General features: G+C 35.4%; 2 protein-coding genes across 16 annotated transcripts in view; one reads left to right on the top strand and one right to left on the bottom strand.

Annotated features, from left to right (window-relative positions):
- LOC103422793 (anthranilate synthase alpha subunit 2, chloroplastic-like) overlaps positions 1-19468 on the top strand; it is a 78263-nt gene that overhangs the window by 51394 nt on the left and 7401 nt on the right. The gene's annotated exons all lie outside the window — the stretch shown is intronic.
- LOC114823046 (putative disease resistance RPP13-like protein 1) lies at positions 27-17548 on the bottom strand. Of its 14 annotated transcripts, none has more exons than XM_070808061.1 (13): positions 16777-17548; positions 16187-16252; positions 11092-11187; positions 9172-9531; positions 3003-3145; positions 2820-2878; positions 2407-2551; positions 2242-2310; positions 1675-1770; positions 1490-1562; positions 1307-1404; positions 1083-1148; positions 251-471 (listed from the first exon to the last, which is right to left on the bottom strand). In XM_070808061.1, the coding sequence occupies exons 4-7, from the start codon at positions 9493-9495 to the stop codon at positions 2544-2546; spliced, it is 534 nt and encodes a 177-aa protein (XP_070664162.1). In that variant the 5' UTR covers positions 9496-9531; positions 11092-11187; positions 16187-16252; positions 16777-17548; the 3' UTR covers positions 251-471; positions 1083-1148; positions 1307-1404; positions 1490-1562; positions 1675-1770; positions 2242-2310; positions 2407-2543. The 14 variants fall into 14 exon arrangements, with proteins under 14 accessions (XP_070664163.1, XP_070664161.1, XP_070664162.1 ...); XM_070808063.1 differs by having other exon boundaries at positions 1690-1770; XM_070808062.1 differs by lacking the exon at positions 251-471 and adding an exon at positions 27-130 and having other exon boundaries at positions 1307-1562; positions 1675-1773.

Here is a 19468-nt window from a genome sequence, read left to right as displayed (position 1 = left end):
ATCGAATCTAGACCGCTTGAGATCGATTGGTAAACAACAGAGGGTTTTCGATACTACTAGAAAAATGCCCGCGCGTTGCTGCGGGACTTGAATGCACCATCCTTAACTACATGAATAAGACACATTTAACCTGAAAAAAAATTCAACATAATCATGAACGAACAAAAATGATAGATGAGTGATCGGTGTAGGTAAGATAAGTAGCTTAACTTTTATATACATTCAACTAAGCTGATTACAAAAGATGTGGTTGCAAAAAATGCTCTGTTTCCCTAAGCAACATGCATTTTACATATGTATTGCCTTTAAAGTTAAGATGGCAAAATATATGTCCTGGAGGCCAATCACCTGTTTTAGCAGTTAAACAAAAACACATAAAAAGTGTTTCGTTCTTGTTGCAGCAGCTAAGCAACTAAGTAGAAGAATGTTTGTTCAAGTTGATGCAATGAGAGTTCTCGTTATACATGAACACTAAGCAAAATTAACTGGGTTAGTTTGTTGATATGCAACCCAAAATTAACACTAATAAAAATAGCACTTGAATCATATGCATAAGCAAAAGCAGATATTAAACATGAGAAAAAATACATGGAAAAGAAAACAATGTTAAATATCCTAGGTGCTCCATTTATAATTCTTCTCTATTTCTATATATTTAAACTACCAATTATCAGCACAAATATTTCATTTCCTTGCAACTACCACAACCACATATAAAACATACTTGATAGAGCATGTAATTGCTTTAAGTACATCTTTATCAAAAAATTCATTGGCTCGGAAATGCAGAGTGTTGCAATGGAAACATGAAAACCGAATATAGGAGTGTGAATTAAGTGTGCCGTATGCTATATCAATGTCAACATTTCATTTTTACTTAAAATAGCCCCAAAGATTATATAATAATACAGAACTCCCCAAACCACTTACCATAACAAAAAAATGCTGAGAATAAACATGTGTCAATATGTAGCTAAAGGAAGACATAAACTACAAATCAACAGTGACTAAAAACAAAATCTCAGAGACCAAACATGCACAAACATGCAGCAAAAAGCAAAAAAAATGTTGGAAAAACTGACCTTTAATTGTGATTCTAACGAAAACAGCGAGGTTGAATGAAGCTACGGATCATGCGTAACCCTCTCCTAAAACCAAACCAAACGCAAGATAAGCTAAATAACAAATAACTTTATTCAATAAATTTACAAAATTAACTCCAAATCACTAATTTAGCCTCTTGAATTCAGCTAGAGAACTCATCAGGAAACCCAACATTTTTTTAGAATATGATTAGCATTCTCACCTGTCATTTTCAATGTGAATTTCACACTTGCTTTCGACTCTTGCATTGTCAACCACTTTTGTTCCAAATCTTGTATTCCAGTAACCGGTCCCCAACATCTTGCAATTAAATAAAGGAGCATTGTAAGATTGCAGAGATGCATAGAACAGATAAAGCTAATGACAGAAACCTAAGCTACTTCACCTCTTCCATAAGTCCATGTCTCCACCCAAGCCTAAACATCCCGACATTGCCCCGATAAGTGTGTTGTCCTCACCTGCAAGATTTACAAAGAAGCAGAGAAATTGATGCATAACCAGAGATTAAAAAATTGCAGCCAGACTAAAAGGAACAAATTGAAAACACTAAAAAGAAAACAGCAAACTGACCTCATAAACCTTTACCTGTGCTTCTCTTTTACATGCTCCTTCTGCATAAACTGCTGTAGTGTTTATTTCTCCTTTTCGATTTAGAAATCCGCAATTCTGCTATAGAAAATGAGAGAATTGAATTACACATATTTTAGAATGACATTCCACCCTCTCCTGCCAATATCCTTTTAGAATGACATTCCTACCCATTTGCAAAACAAATTACAAACAAATCATAAAAGTGTCTTCATTCAGAAAACCTCACTTCTAAACGTGTCATGTCCAAAATTCTCCCATTTTCAACATGTATTTTTCAAGAAGAGACATACACTGGCACACATACAATGAAAATCATATGAAAAAAAGAGCCAAGAAATCACATAAAAGCATCAATCTTCGAAATTTTATTTTCCTTTCTCTCAATTATCACAGTCACCAAACAAAGGGTAAGTCTACAAATGTCAATTTTTATGCCACAAATTTGTGATGCATTACAATCTAAAATCACACACATACAATCATACATACACATACATGAGAGGAAAGGAAGCAAATATTTTCAACAAACGCGATGGAATTCCTTACCTGATAAAGGTTTGGTCCGGTGATGTGTACTATCCAGACTTTGCACATCCAGAAAGTGAAAAATATGACCTACCAAGGAAATCAAAGCATGCATGTGTTAGGTTTATCATTTGTCTGTCAAACTGTGCAGTAGAGACCAAAATCAAAGACATCGGTGTGTTTTACCTTTGAATCCAGTTTCCAGACTGATTTGCAGTGGCGGACTGCAAACGAAGTTGCAGGCCTCCTTGATTTTCTTTTGCTTAGCGGGAGAGAAGGAGGCTCTGGGTTTATTGGGGAGATGATCGAAGCTTATGGAAAACTTATACAGCTACCCAATGGAAAACAAACGGTATTAGGCATAAAAACAGAGTAAAATGTAGAATCAATTCAGAAACTGGTAATGGCTTTATTAAAAAACAAAAAGTAATGAGCTTCTGTTGTTTAGAATGTCGTATTTTCAAAAACAAAAGGTTCAGATTTTGAATCTAAACTCAATTTTGTTCTTTGAAAAAAGTGAAGGATAAACTTTCTTGTCAAAAAACACATTTGGCCATACGTCTATGATTTTAGGGAGAGAGAGAGAGAGAGGGAGATACCTCCTGCCTTTGCTGGAAACTTGCCAACAGGAGATTTTCTAGGGGCTGAGCCTTTAATCCTGCATAAATCAAAAGACCCATTTCAGTTCCAATATCAAAATCAAAAACTTCAAATTCAAGCAAAAGCTGGGATTTTTTGTTCCTGGTTTGTACAAATCAAATTAAAATCAGATTCTCAATTACCTTGCAGTTTCTTGTTTGCATCGGAGGCTAGCCCTGAGATAACCTCTAGAACTCCCAGGGCTGAGACTCACTCCTGAGATCACCTTCGTACCGCCCGAAACTGTGTACTGCAGCTCCTGCAACCGAGCCACACATCCATCCATCTTCACAAACCCACATAACAACACAAAACCATTAGTCCAAAACACACACTAAACTTTCATTCAATTAAGTCTCAAAAACTTTAATTAAGTTAAAAAGAACAGTCCAATTGTACCAAAACTATATACAGAAACCGAGAAAAACAGAACAAACAGTGGTGCAAAGGTGTATAATGACACTAAATCTTCAAATGAAAAAAAAAAATACCCAAACCAATATAAAAGCCAAAGTCATCCCTAGCAACTGTAAAATAACAATTAAAAAACGAAACTCATATAAGTTCACAACAAATTAAAACGCCTAGATCAACATTAACATTAAATTAGCTACAAACCTAGATAAACCAACACTAAATTAGACTATACTAATAACACATAAGCTTCAAACCAATGCCAAATCAAAAATTTGGATAAAACCAACAACAAAACCACACCTTGTTCCTGTTCTGTCTCCCTTCCCTTGCTTTTCTCTTTTGCCCACTCCCCAAATTAAGCCTTTTCCCCTCATTTTTTTTCTCTTTTGGCTGCTCACTTAACCCCTATTTTTTTTCTCTTCACCTTGCTCGATTTCCAGCCCCCCCCCCCTTTTTCTTCCACATCTATATTTTTTTCCTCATTTTTTCCATCACTACTCTTGACACTAATTCTCCACTCTTTTTATCTATTAATTATTTCACTCAGTCAAAACATGGGATCACATTTTCTCAAGCAGCCCAAAAAAACTGACCAAACCAAAATCAGAAAAACATCCAAACTAAAACATACAATCACCATTGTCAAGCAGCAAACGATAAATTAGAAATACAAAACAAAGAAAAAAAAAACAGAAACACACTAAAACATGCCATCGGTGAACACCATACCTTGGAAAGGTAGACACACGCAGCTATTCGAGACCAATCCCACCGAAACAAAATTTGTGCGTTTCGACAAAAGGAGAAGAAATCCAAATATCAACCAATTGGCCCGTCGTCTGAAAATCGAGAGCGCAAACAAAATCCCAAAATAAACCAAAAGTAGGGTTTCCTTGGTGGGTATTTTGTGAGAGGGAAATCAGAAGATTTGAGGACGGAAGAAAAGAAGGGAAAGGTGGGTTCGTGGTGAGTGAAGGGGTGAAAAGAAATCCCTGGAAATCCGCCTACCCCATACTTCTCCCTTACTCTCTCTCTCCCTAAACCCATACCTCCCTGCCGAAAATCCTCTCCCCTAAATCCCGACGATCCTCTCCCTCCAACCTGTCAACCCTTCTGTCCCCCTTCCCTCTCTCTCCCTGAGTCAAATTTGAGAGAAATGAGAGAGAAACGGTGCTCTAGGGTTGTAGGAAATGAGACTTACAGAGTGAGAAAAGGGAAGGATGGGGATTTGATGGATGGTTACCGAGAGAGAGTCGGGAGAGAGAAAGAGGGAAGGAAAAGGCGGTGGCAATTTTGTAAATAAAAGTGAAATTCGGTTCAAACCCACGGACAAAATTACCCTTCTAAGTTGTAATAATTACCCTTCCAACCCAGCCAGAGATATAATGGTAGTGATGTAAATAAAGCAAAATCGAGGGTCAATCATTTGACTGTAGCTAAGCTACAGTCAAATCCCTCCTCAATTTTAGAATAGATAATGGTCTGACAACATTCAAGCATGATCATAGATTCACAGTTCCACAGAAATGAAATCATCATCCATATTTTACAAACCAAACATTTGAATTCGAATTCTACAAAGTACCAAAATCTACCTCTCAATAGACATAATTTGGAAACAAACTTGAAAAAGGAAATTCGAAAACTAGAGCTCATAGACTTGTTGAAGCTCCTTTTTCACCGAAGACTAGTTCGATACAACAAACTGTCGTATAATAGAACCACCGTAAGACACAATAAGAAAAGAGGAACAATTCCACTCCATTTAACCCATCAGTGTCAAGCCTTCTGAGAGATGGTAGCTGTGCCAATGCTGGCATTGAAAAACAATGTTCACAATCCACAAGTCGAAGAGTAACAAGATGAGAGAACGAACAAGTCATCTCCTAACCGATTTGGAATTTTTGTAGCTCCGTATCTTTCTATCGCAAATACTTTCAAGTTTATATGGGACAAGAGTACCTGTAAAATTTGTTATTATGTGAACATTAACATTTGAAACATGTTTATGATTTAAAATTTACACAGCCATATCGTAAATAAACACATAAACACACGTTGATGAATTACGTACCATTGCAAATCATATCTTTCGGTTATCAATCACTACCTTGGGGATGTGAGAAATCTTGGCCCAATCTTCTCCCGTGTCTCTCCGGCACCGTTGTGTTAGCAAATCACACTCGCGGATTTCTAGACCAGAAAGAGAAGTGGGTAGCCCTTCATCTGGCAAGCTCTGGAGTCGAGGACAAAAAAAAATGTTCAACTCCTTGAGAGAGATGAGGTGTCTTAACGCCTTGCCGTCAATTGTTTTCAGATTCGGATGCTGGAAGATTCCGAGAGAAGTGAGAGTGGTTGGCAGCTGCCCCTCTTCTGGAAATGATTCGCCAATTTCTTCTTCTTCACATTCTGAGAAGCTGACATCCAATCTTTCGAGAGAGGTGAGTGTTTGTAGACCCCACCGCATACGGTTTGCCATCAGTTTTTTACAACTCCCGATTCTGAGTGAAAGCAATTTGGACGGCAATCCCCCTTCCGGAAATGATTCCAATTCTGGACAATACCATATATTCAAATACGAGAGAGATGGGAATTTAGATTCTTCCGGAAATGATTTAAATTCTTTACTCCCTTGTATGTACAGAGACTGAAGAGAAGGGAGACAGACAGGCGTGCATCTCCTCTGGCAGTGACCTGAATTCTGGGCAATTCATTATACACAAATGATTAAGGGATGGGAATTTAAATTCTTTACACCCTTCTATGGACAGAGACTGAAGAGATGGGAGAGAGGCGTGCATCTCCTCTGGTAGTGACCTGAATTCTGGGCAATTCATTATATACAAATTATTGAGGGATGGGAATTTAGATTCTTCCGGAAATGATTTAAATTCTTTACTCCCTAGTATGGACAGAGACTGAAGAGACGGGAGAGAGGCGTGCATCTCCTCTGGCAGTGACCTGAATTCATTGCATTCTTTGATTTCCATCCTCTTCAAGTTGGGCGCTTGCAGTCCTCCTCCATAGAGGAAACCCACAAATTCTGGGCATTTGTATATCCTCAAATCATCAAGCGATGGGAATTTAGATTCTTCCAGAAATGATTTAAATTCTTTACACCCTTCTATGAACAGAGACTGAAGAGACGGGAGAGAGGCGTGCATCTCCTCTGGCACTGACCCGAATTTGTTACATTCATAGATTTTCATCATCTTCAAGTTGGGCGCTTGCAGTCCTCCATGGGGGAAACCCACAAATTCTGGGCACTCCTTTATCTTCAAATAATAGAGGGATGGGAATTTAGATTCTTCAGGAAATGATTTAAATTCTTCACACTCTTCCATGGACAGAGACTGAAGAGACGGGAGAGAGGCGTGCATCTCCTCTGGCACTGACCACAAGTTTTTAAAACGGCACATAGATATCCTCTTCAAGTTGGGCGCAAGCAGCACTCCACCACCCACAAAACATACCAGATTCGGGCAATCTGATATTCCCAAGTCACGGAGGGATGGGAGTTCAATATTGAATTTATTGCATTCTTGCGAACAAGCAAGGGATTCGATATTAACTTTCTGCAAAATTAGCCGCTCAAGTCTTGGGAAGTAGTATAACGGTAATTTCCCCGTTAGTTTGGGACAGTTCTCCAGACTAAGCTCGCAAAGATTAGGAAAATGTCCGCCTTCTTCTTCTTCACCTCCAGGGAAACACCACTCTTGCCATTCCCGCATACTGCGGAAACTCAGAAACTCCAGAGATTTAAATGCAGGCCCATAAAACTCAGACCCCACTAATTCCACTCCATTCAACCCATCAATTTCAAGCCTTTTGAGGGACGTTAGCCGCCCCAATGCTGGCAGGGAGAAACAATATCCACAATTCTCAAGTCGGAGAGTGATGAGATTAGAGAAAGACTCATCTCCTAACCAACCTGGAAACTTTATACCTCCGTATCCCTTTATAGCCAGTACCTTTAGGTTTGTATTGGGCTGCAGGTTGCCCAGCACTCGGCTATCGTTTTGAGAATCAGCAGTGTCACCTTCCCATTTCAAATGTATTTCACTGAGCTTCTTGTCCCTCAGTTTGGCCTCCAAAGCATCCTCAGCATGTTTGATATTTTGAAGCCCTGAAATATGAAGATTTCCACTCAAATGCTGAAACCCCTTTAACTCATCAATGTATCCCCCAGCATCTTTGCTCAAGACAAACTCACCTCCGAATGTTTGGAGATCTTTCAACTTGCCCATGTGGGGGGGGCATCTTTTTTATTTTCGTACCTCTGAAATCAAGATGGCGCAAGTTGATAAGTCTTCTCAAATCGGTGGGCAACTCAGCTAGACATGTACAATTTGACAACAACAATGTTTGTAAATTATACAAACTGCATACCGTGTCCGGTAATTTCTGGATTGGAGTGTTACACAAGTCGAGGTACCGTAGATGCTTCAAGTTGCTAATCAAATCAGGCAACTCCGTGATATCATGCACACGTAGTTTGAGAACTCTTAAACACTGTAGCATTAAAAGGAGATCAAGTCGTACTGTCGGCAAATAGAGATCGCCAAGAATGAAGGTGCGCAGATACTTAGCTTCATAAATAGTGCCAAATCTCTTATAATCAACATTAGATGAATATTGCAAATAAGAAAAATGACGACCCTTGCTCACAACGTCCAATGAGAAGTTGTGGTCTTCCAATCTAATGCAAAATTCTCCAGATACGTAAGTCGCCAAATCATGCATCAGATCATGCATGATGAAACAATCATTTGAAGATGAGTATTGAAAAAATGACCGTGAGATCAGATCATCAAAGTATTTCTTTCCAACATCTTCCAACATAGTCTTCTTTTGGGGTTGTAAAAGATCTTCGGCCATCCACAACAAAATTAATTCAGATTTGTTAAATTTATAGTCTTTGGGAAATATGGAACAATAAGCAAAACAACGCTTCAGCTCCGGAGACAAGTACTGGTAGCTTAGCCATAGAGCCGGCAGAATGTCAATCTTTGCATATGACAACTCCCATATGTCACTTTTTAGCACATTTTCCCACTCCTCCACTTTTGATTCAGAGCGTAAGAGACCACCGAGAGATTTTGCAGCTAAAGGAAGGCCTTTACACTTGCTAACAATTTGTCTTCCAATTACCTCAAGATTTGGATCTACAACACCACTTGCATCTTTGGAGGCATGTTTTGCAAATAAAAACCAACAGTCTTCCTCAAGTAAGTTCTTTAAATAGTGGGTTTGCAAAGTACCCATCGTAGTTGCAACGCCATCATTCCTTGCGGTGACAATGATCTTACTTCCATGAGCTCCAGACTCGAAGGGGCGCCTTAAGGAATCCCAAATATTGTAATTCTCATTCCAAACATCATCAAGAACAAAAAGAAACTTCTTCCCCTTCAAAGCATCTTTGAGTTTGACTTGAAGCTGGTCTAGGTCTGTGGTATCACAGGTTTGTGAAGTGACTGATGCATAAATTGTTTGTGTGATCTTAACAACGCCAAATTCATCAGAAACACAAACCCATGCCTGGAGCACAAAATGCTGCTTCACTTTATCATCATTGTATAAGAGCTGGGCAAGGGTGGTCTTTCCGATCCCACCCATGCCCACGATGGGAATGACGCCAATCTTATTACAAGTAACATCATCTGATAGCAACAATTGAATGATGGTTTCCTTCTCATGATCTCTTCCATATACATCAGAGCCTTCTACTAAAGAAGTTGAAGGCAATGTTTGTGAGATTCTGTGACTACAACGTTCTTTCAAACCGAAGGCATCTTTCTGTTGTGAAATGAAGCTTAGCGTCTCAATAATTTCCTTTATCTTGTTGTCTATAGACTCATCAAAAGCATGGAAAGAAGCAGAGATGAGGTCTTGTACCTTGCTTATGCTACTTCCAAATTCAGCTTCCATTTTCCGCTTTAACGCTTCTGTCTTGATCTCGTCCAGAAGGTCCTCAGCATGAAAGACTGCCTCTTTAAGCTCATGCAGCCACTGCTTCACAACTGGGTTACTTAATTGCTTTTGCTCGGCATCATCATAAACAGCATTGACAGATAACAACTCGATCCTCAACTTCTTCAGCAACCCATCAGTCAGTTTCTTTCCTCTGATGAAGTTCTTGACCTCCTGAGAATCCATCTTTTGAAATACTTGTTGAAAGAAAGCGGAGAAAAATGCTCCGCCTACCACCTCCACAGCCATGATCGATCTCTTCTTTGCAAATGGAATTGAGTTTTGCTGGGGGAGATAATCACAAATTAGCTAGCAATATCAATGTAACGAAAACTATGGTTCGTTTTCGCTACAAATAAACTAATTCAAACCAAGAGTTATTGGATTGATATTAAACAAAGACTGACTTTATTATATTTAACACAAAAGTAGATGCGTTTGGAGTCATTTCTCATCGGCTGCCTTAAAACTCCACTTTTTAGAGCAACCCTACCCCTAAATGTCTCCATGTGCTATAGGCAACCCAATCCGCCAAAGTGGATGGTAAGTTAGTAACTGTCTTTAGTGAACAGTAACTGTCTCATTACATCTCCACCAAATAGCCCAGGTTATTGGTATTAAAATATTTTTTAATAAGAAATAATTTTATTTTTAATTTGGAATGACAATAAAAAATTGGTTGAAAAGTATTTGAAAATATTGAAATGTGATGTAAAGTGAAAAAATATGGTATTTATAGAAAAAAATTTATAACTTTTTTATATTTTTAATTGACTTTTTATAAGTTTTTGTATTTTTTATAATTTTCTAATCATGGCTAACATCAAAGTGATGTCATACCACCCGGTGGCTGGGCCAGTCAATTCGGACCTGGGGGAAAAGTGGGGGCTCCAGGGGAGCCGAGGTTATTGGAATGGGCTGGAGCTGCGTTTTCTTTTTCTTTTTTTTTGGGTAGGGGGATTCCAGAGCTCATCGCCCAGGGGACTTGGCTGGGCTGGAAGTGTTCTAAAAATAAAGGCTTCAATGTTAAAATGGTCTCTGTGTTTTAGTTATTGGGTCAATTTAATTCATGTGTTTTCAATTTGATCAATTTGGTCATTGTGTTTATCTTCATTAGCCAATTAAGGACATTTCCATCTAATTTCTGTAAAATTTTTTATAAATTATTGTAAACTTATTTATAAAATTATTTATTTGATTTAAAATATTTAAAAATGAAATTAAAAGAAAATTTATTCTCCTTCCAATTTCCCGACCTCCTCCCTAACATTACCCTCTCTTTTCTATGTCACAATCTTAATCATTTTTCAGATTGGAAGTTTTATCTCTTATATGTGTTATTTCTTATTAATTTGCATTTTTTTGTAAAGAGAAATGATAATAATATCTCATATAAATTTTCTTATGAATTTTTTAAAAGAGATTGAATGAAATATCCTTAATTGACTAACAGAAACAAACATGATGACTAAATTAACCAAAACAAAAACATGGGGACTAAATTTGCCATGTGGCTACAATACAGGGACCATTTTGACATTTAAGCAAAAATAAATACATATGAAACAGAGGTCCCTTATGTTGAGTGTTTCAAAACCGTATAAAACATGTAAAATTTGTAAATATATTTACAATAGGCAATACTATGTAAATACATGGAATGTAGGAAGGAAATTATAGACCTTTTGTTTTGAATCAAGAAAAACACTAATTCTAAAATACAATTTCAAGAACCCTTACCAGGCAGTAGATCATAAAAAAGAACGCTAATTCTAAAGTACAATTTCAATTTCTCTCTATGTTAAAAAGCATGCAAGCAGAGAGAAAAGGTGTAGTTTCTATTACCTGCAGAATTAGCTTGTAAAGACTTGACCACTGTGTTCTGAATCAATGTCCCTCCATTGTCAGCATCTTTAGAGATTTTCTGTACATAATTCCACTCTAAAAATAAATCCATGTTAAACTTGGAAAGAGTTGCTATTCATAACGCAAACAGAGTTGAAACAGAGACGATCAAGTTCTGTAAGTAATTAAATATATGGAAAAAATCACGTCCAAACCGAAGAAAAATTCTACTTTCTAACAATTGAACTTAATATATGAAACCACCAATTTAGTCGCAAAAGAGCAACCATTAAACAAAACATCAACCGAAAAACCATTAAAACAAAAGGGCTGCTTGATGAAGTTTCTCATACATCATTTTGCTTATCTCTAAGCACAAATATGGAGTATAAGATGAAATAAATAGCATACTCTATAGCTGTACAACTCTGAAGTTAGACATCAACTTACATTTTCTGACAAAAAGAAACTCAATGAATCATAGTTGTATTCCAGCTTCTGAATTTAGACATCATTATGTTTGTCCTATTTTTTGACAAATAGAAAATGCTGATTCAATGAGATAAACATAATGATTATTCTTGATTATGTTGTTAATGATCCCATTACATACTCTCATTTCTTTTTACATTTTACAAACTCTCATTAATTTGTTACTTATACACACTCTAATTTCTTTTTAATCGTTTTATTGAGCAAATAAAAAATGAATCAAATGTTATCTAGTAACAAACTCATTGAATCATTTTCCTACAAGTGATCATTTCTCCTCTACGATGTTATTCAGTAAGAAACTCACTGAATCATGCAATAACAAAATCCTTAATTGTTATTAAACTTGTTTTCATCTCTCTTTGTAATCTCTAGTCACTATTTAAATCTAAGATTGATAAGATGAGATATCATAGTTTTAGATGCGCATTGCTTAGAATAATAATTTTTTAAGGGCAGAGTTGGGATGCGATCCCTAACTATCAATGCTCTTTAACTGAAATCTTGTTGGTTTTCAGCTTTTGATCTAAGTCTTTGACATTAATGAAATAATATATTTATATGTAAGTTATTATATTCTTAAATTGAAAATTGAAATTTGTAGTTATAGTTGTTTATATTTATGAGATTTTAAATAAAACCCATAATTAGTGGAATTAAAAATATTAAAGGATAAATTATACTCTCCAATATATTGTGTATATACACATTCGTAAATAATAGTAAAAAAATTATTGTACCAAAACATGGGTACATTTTCCAAAACCACAAAAAAAGACTTAATAACATTATTAAATTTATTTGATTAAACTTGACGGGGATCATGGATTTAAATATCGAAAATATCGGCGAAATTTTCGTTTTTTTTACTTACCGATATTTTAAGGAGTATCCAATGAGTTTTCGTTAAAATATCGCGATATTATCGCAAATATCGATAATATCGCGATATTTCTCGATATTTTTTATAATATCGCGATATTCGCTAAAATGTCGCGATATTAGTCCAAAAATTCCTTAAAATTTGGAAAAGACTCGGTTTTGAGTATAAAGGGGTTCGAACCCCTCCCCCTTAACTTCTTAAGGCCTTAACCACTGTACCACTTATGTTGTTATGATAATAAGCTACAATATTTATATATATGGTTTATTTTTACAAGAAACAAATTTGCACATATTCCAAATTTTTTGTGGTATTATATTTTAAATTGTGTCAATTAATTACTTAGTCAATGGCAAGTGGTTTTTAATTTTTCTATTTTTTATTTGGTCAAGGGCTGGAAAAAATTCCGGAAAATCCCAAACCAAACCGAAAAAGTCCCAAACCCAAACCGAAAAATCCTAAACCAAAACCATCCTGAAGTTCGGGAATCCCATCCCGAAAAATACCGAAATTTTCGATATGGGATTGGTTTCCAAATCCCATTTGTTTGGTAATCCCGAAAAATACTGAAGTATTCGGTTTCCTATTGACTTTTGGGTTTTGGTTCTTGAAAACCATTGCCATAGTTGGTAACTACTCTTCAAAATACACTCACTCTACACATAGAGATGATGAAGATAGTGAAAATTTTGAACCTCATAGGAACTCTATGTGGTACTAAGTCACTCATGTATCTTACCATGCAATGTATAAAGTGTAAAATATTGTACTAATTCATTATATATAAATGATTATGGTGTGTTTAGACTTCTTTCATTAATTTCTACATATTTTCTATAGTCACAATGTTTGTCAGCTCGCTATATAATCAACTTGATAATGTTAAATCCATCATGCAATGCATTTCCTTCCAATTTTTTGTGATAAACTAATAGATAATTGACTAAATAAACATCCTGCAAAGTTTCAATAAAAATTTCCAAGTTTTTCTTACAATTTCCGTGGTTTCCATGTAATTTTTATCGATATCGATATTATCCCGATATTTCCATCGATATTTCCATGTTTTCGGACTACCGATATTTCCGATATTACCGATATTTTCTTCCTTGACGGGGATACATTCTTAGATCAACGAAATAGAATGTACCCATATAAGTTTAAAATATAGATTAGAAAAAAATGGAATGGATCTTATATAAAAAGAAATGGGTACATGTTATACTAAAAAAAAAGTATTGTTTACATTTAGGATTAAAAAATTGAAAAGTTATATGAATGGTTACATTTAAGATTAAAAATTGAAAATATTTCTAAACAAAAAAATTTAATGGGTGCAAACTAAATCTTTTTTTTTTTTTTTTGGAAATATTTTGAATTGAAAATTAATTAGGAGTGTAATAAGGGTGTGAATATTAAAACCTTAAAACAATTACTAATTTTTATTTCAAAAAATTATATAACTGACATCTAAATTCATCAATACATTAATGGTAGGGACTTTAATCAAAATCTGAAAACTAATAACGTCTTAATCAATAAGCATTAGTAACTAGGGAGGACCAAATACTAATTTTCCAATCCCCTCCAGATCCATTATGTGGGGATCCTGGGATCCCCACATCTCAGCCGTTCATCGTCTATCGTGCAGTCAATTTTCGTCAGGTATTATTTATGTTTAATTTAAAATAATAAAAGTCAAATGATTTCTGACATCACGATACACGATGAATGACTGAGATGTGAGGCTTTCTAGGATCCCCACATAATGGATCCGGAGGGGAGCCGTTTCCATTTTCCACAACCACTGTTATTAGAGTACTTTACAAATTGATTATTTTTCTTCCTAATTAGCAGGTGGATTAACTTAAATGATTATTTAAAGCTTTTGGATCTTGTATTGCTTAGGGCCTATTTGGGAGGTGATTCTAGGTTTAAAAGTGGGAGGTGCTTTATTCAGAAGTGATTCTAAACCGCGCAAGAGCGGTCCCAAAAGGACTTAATTATTCTATTAGTTTATTTCATTAAGAAATGGGAACTTTCATGAAAAATGCTTGGACTAAATAAAGCCTAGTTATTGGGTCCAGTTTTATAAATAATGTATAGTAATTAGTATAATTTCATAAATAGTGTCTCTTTCTTGGTCCAGTTTCATAAATAGTGCCTAGTTATTGATCCACTTTCATAAATAATGCCTAGTTCTTGATCTTGTTTCATAAATATTGTCTAATTCTTAGTCCAGTTTCGTAAATATTGTATAGTCCAGTTTCATAAATAATTTTCATCTATTGGTTTAGTTTTAGAAATATTGTCTAATTCTTGTTTTCGTTCATAAATAGTGTATACTTATTGGTTCAATTTCATATATAGTGTATGCTAATTGATTTAGTTTCATAAATAGTGTCTACTTATTGGTCAACTTTTATAAATAGTGTTTACTTCTTGGTTCAGTTTCATAAGGTTTGAAACTTAAGACTCTTTTTGGTCCTGTAAAAGCACTCATTGCGCCCAAAACGATGAACCCAGAAGTGATCCATTAGATCAAAACCTTGAGAAGATTATGTTCTCGATAATTATATTTAAAAAGTTGTTTTCAATTACTAAATTAAAATTTCCTCACATTTTTTTACATACCTACAAAAATAAATGCAGCTCTCCATCCAATTTTTGGAGCTTGAGTGTCATCTTGAAGAAACTTTACCTTGTGCCCATAACACAAGTGGCACACCACGTGTTATTATGTAAGTAGCGAAAAATTTTATTTTTTGTGTAATTAATTTTTTACACAAGAATCTCACAACTTGTATAGATACACGTGGTGTACCATCCCGTGCTCCGAGCACATTGAAAAATTTCTCATTATCTTGACTATTATTAGAAAAAAAAACACCAGAAATATAAAAATGGGGAATGTAATTCAGTTTGAACTCTTTTTCTTATTCTAAGCAAAAATAAAATAAATAAAAAATCTATTAATGTATCAGACAATCGGGAAAAAAGTGGAGTGTGGAAGGGGGGTTGGGGGACGCGCCCAGCGCAAGTTCGGTTTTTTATGTTTTTTTTTAATTCTTTTGTCCTTGTCATTAAATAAAATTAATGGATGATTTTTTATTAAAATGTAAAAATTTGATGCCCTTTTCATTAGTTTTTTTTTTTTAAGAAATATCAACTCAAGTAGAATTATTGCCATTTTTCCGACCCAAGGAAAAGAAGACTTCAATTATTAGGTTATGTGAATCAACTGATAGAGCCAAGCAAAGATCGCCACCTACCTATTTCAAAGCTAAAATTTCAAGAGGAAATCTACATTAATGATTTGGTGAGATGAATCAAATGTGAGAACCAATAAGAGAGCACCAAAAGATAAACCTCGGTACTCGAGCAACAAAATCACAAACCAAGGACTGCAACGATTATGAAGTACTCAGTTATATTTCAGGAAAAAGACTACAAAACCTACTCCAAGCCTACAATGTTATATCATCAATGATTACAGATACGAATCAGAATAAGCATCATAATCCAAAAAACATGGTTTTATCACGCAAAGAGAAGAAGGATATCAGCCGAAGATTTTCTGTACTTAATTATCAAACCACTGCATACTTTGATTGTGTGGGAATAGTTTTATGCCAATAGAAGCAATATGGCTTCGCCCAACCCAACAAAAGGGTTTTCTTTATTTGGTGAAAAAAAATTTCACATGCAACATTCATTTACCTGTAATTGAAGAATACGAAGCGCTGGAAACTGGAATTCTTCCACAAAAAATCAAAACAAACTCCCCTGCAAAGGAACCATACTTAATTTCAGCAAACTTATCTAAGATTTAAAAATAATTTTAAATCTCATACTAAACAAGTTTTTGAATCTTAAAAGAAAATTGTTTTTAAGAGAGATTCTTAAAAAAATGTTTTGAGAAATAATGATTTTTTTTTAATATGATACCAAACAAGCCCCTAAAAGCCTTTGGAGCCTGAAAACAAAAGTTTCAAAATCAGAAAAACCAATGAAACCAAACCCAATTTAAAACAAACTTTTCAAGTATTTGAATATTATTTATGGATGAAAATCATTTTTCCATTTTGTATTTGTATTAATTCTATGATGCATGCAATTAGTGAAAAACAAAAGCAAATTCAACACATTTAGAATTCAGGAATCTTGAGTACCTAAAAAACCTCATACCTGACCCACAACCACTACTTTATTTTTGTAACAAAGCCCTCAACCATTAACTCAGAAAAGACTGCATGCTATCTAGAAAAAACAAAAACAAAAAGAAGCACCAAATCGGTAGGAGAACTCACCATGAAACCGAACTTTTTCTGGGCTTAAAGCTTTCTTCGAATCGGGACCGGATTGTGTTGTGGTTAACAGGTTTTGAGAGAGATTGTGCTGGGGTTCGTGATCTTTTTAGAGAGAGAATTTTTTGGTTCGTGGTTTGTGAGAAAGAGAACTGGGGAGATTCTGGACCCAAATGGAACAAACAGGTATCTTCTTAGAGGTGGTGGCACCCCCAGCCAACAAATAGTAAGGGGAAATTTGTAAATCCACTGTTTAACATTGAAAAGCAAAGCAGGAATGGGAAGAAAAACGAAAGGTATTTTCGTGAAATCACTGTTGGTAAACAGTGCCCATCAACTGAAGTTTTCGTATAGGTATAATGATACAATACTAAGCGTAGTGCATTGTATACAGTGCCGTATTATGGCGGCTGGAAGCTGATTGGAAATTTCACAAGGCATGGTGGAGCCTTCAGTCAAAAGATGAGTGCTTCATGAGATTTCATGCTAAATTATGATTAATTATGGATTAATTTGATTTTAGTTTTTGAATTTATGTTGTTTGTTGATTATTTGGTGATTTGCTGTAGTTTAGAAGGAAGTGTAACATATGATGATGGCGTGTGTTTGCTGGCTTAATTAATGATGTTTTTGTTTGTTTTACTAAACAAGGTAAAACGTGAACTACGAACGACTTGATTCCATCTTCGGGTATATAGAGAGTCTAACACAAAAATTAAATACAACAATGAAATAAAAAAAAATTACTGAGTTGCTGAACCATTTATTTGCGTTTTCGATCATGTCTCGGAAGCAAGGGCATCGTAGATATACAAATATTGATAACGTTATACGTCGATCCTACACATATCTTAGAAGCAAAACGTGACAAAATACCTTCACCAAGAAGGCATCTCCTACCAACACGAACTAGTGGTAGCCACGTAAGGTGGTCCACGAAGGACACGCATTGTGGAAAAGGAATCCAATAATGCTGCAACACGACAAACCAAAAGATAAGGGAATAAGCTTTATTCACATGTTTTTTTTTTTTTTTTTTGGAGCAAGCTTTATTCACATGCTTTGTCTGCAATAATAGAGTCGATAGAAATATCGTCTCTATCTCCTATGCTGCAAGCTTTATTGACGCATTGCCAGATGTCATCAATCTCGTCTGCTGTTTCTTCATCACAAGCTAAGATTGGTCTGTAGATGAGATGAGTCTTCTGAGAAAAGTGAGAGCTGAAAAAATTTGGTAGTGTCTGGCCATTGCAACCATGGTGAAGCTATTGAAATGTTCCATCGACCATATCAATAAAAAAATAAGAATTTAAATATCTTAATCTCACTTCAACTATTATCGAGGCTTTTTGTAATAAAATTTCACACTTAACGGATTGTACATGTGATAATTACCAAGTTGAGGATAGTATCGATGTTGTTAGAAGTGAGCCGTAGCCCGTCTCTATGATAATTCTACAGAAGCCATTATTGTGACCGTCAGATTCTTCTAAAAATTCATCCAGAGAATAAGCTTTGTAATTCTGAACGTCTCCTTAACTTTAAAGCCTCTGTCTGGCTAATCCAACTGCTGAAAATGTATTAGGAGCATAGTGACCCCTAATATATACCTTATTATATCCTGCTAAATATTCTGTTCTGAACATCCTCTTGGTCTGCTCGAACACTCTTCTATCGTGTTCTAACTCTCTGACTTTGTGTGGAATACTGCTAATTAAAATCCGAGTCTGTCTTCCTCGCTGCCGGTAGAGGGAAACAGATCTTTTGAAAACTTGTGGAAAGACTTCTGAATCTTCATCTACTGGAGGATTATAGATTTCTTCTGTAAGACCATAATCGAATAATAATCCAAGCGTAATGAGTGGATAGCTAGGATTATCACCAATTCTGAAATTCTGAAACTCTTCTCCATTGATTCGAGAATCTGGAAAACTTGAATGTAGAAAAGGAAACCAACTTCTTCCTCTCTTTCGAGAATCTGGAATTGGATTTCTGCTGGAAGCTTTTCAAAATTTCTTCTAACATATGGATTTCCAAATTCAATCTCATTAACTTTCTTTGATCTTTCATAATCTAATTCTACATCTAAACACTCGATCTCTACGCTCATCTGAGTGTTTAACTCTCTTAGTTGTCTTTTTATTTTCTCTAATTCCTCCCTTAAACTGTTTTCACTCAGGATACAGATTTTCTCTGCCATGAATTCTGCAAAAGCTATACTTGCTGCATCTCTAGTGTGAAATCCTTTGTAAACACTATTTGGAAATTCTGAAATTTCTGCACAAACTTTTTCCCAAGAATCATAAATTCCAGGGTTTCTTCATTTGAAAACACAATAAAAAGCATAATTTTCATTTTCTCTGAAAGACTTTGCGGGCGTAAGCCAGCATTCTGAAAATGATTGCTTCTAATTTTTAAATTCATTTGATGTAAAACAAAGCAAAGACACCTCAAAGTGTGGAGGAGTCCGGCTTGATGTCTGTTCTCTAAAAACTTGGTATAATAATGGACTGAATCCATTATACACCACCGGAAAACATCTATAATGAAGTTTTGGGGAACTCTATACTTGTAAAACTGATTTTCCACTGAAGGAAGTGAAAGATCTTCCGAAAAAGCTACTCTTTTTGGCTTGGTTTTATCTGAAATTTTTGGAAAACTCGGCAAGCCAACTGGCTGTTTTTCTGGAAAACTC

The sequence above is a fragment of the Malus domestica genome, chromosome 11 (genome assembly GCF_042453785.1).
Source record: "Malus domestica chromosome 11, GDT2T_hap1".
Classification (NCBI taxonomy): domain Eukaryota; kingdom Viridiplantae; phylum Streptophyta; class Magnoliopsida; order Rosales; family Rosaceae; genus Malus; species Malus domestica.
This window is presented reverse-complemented; position numbering and strand designations above follow the sequence as displayed.

Excerpts from the sequence above, each read along its gene's own strand:
- LOC114823046 (XM_070808050.1), bottom strand. The coding sequence starts at position 9,495 with ATGGCTGTGGAGGTGGTAGGCGGAGCATTTTTCTCCGCTTTCTTTCAA.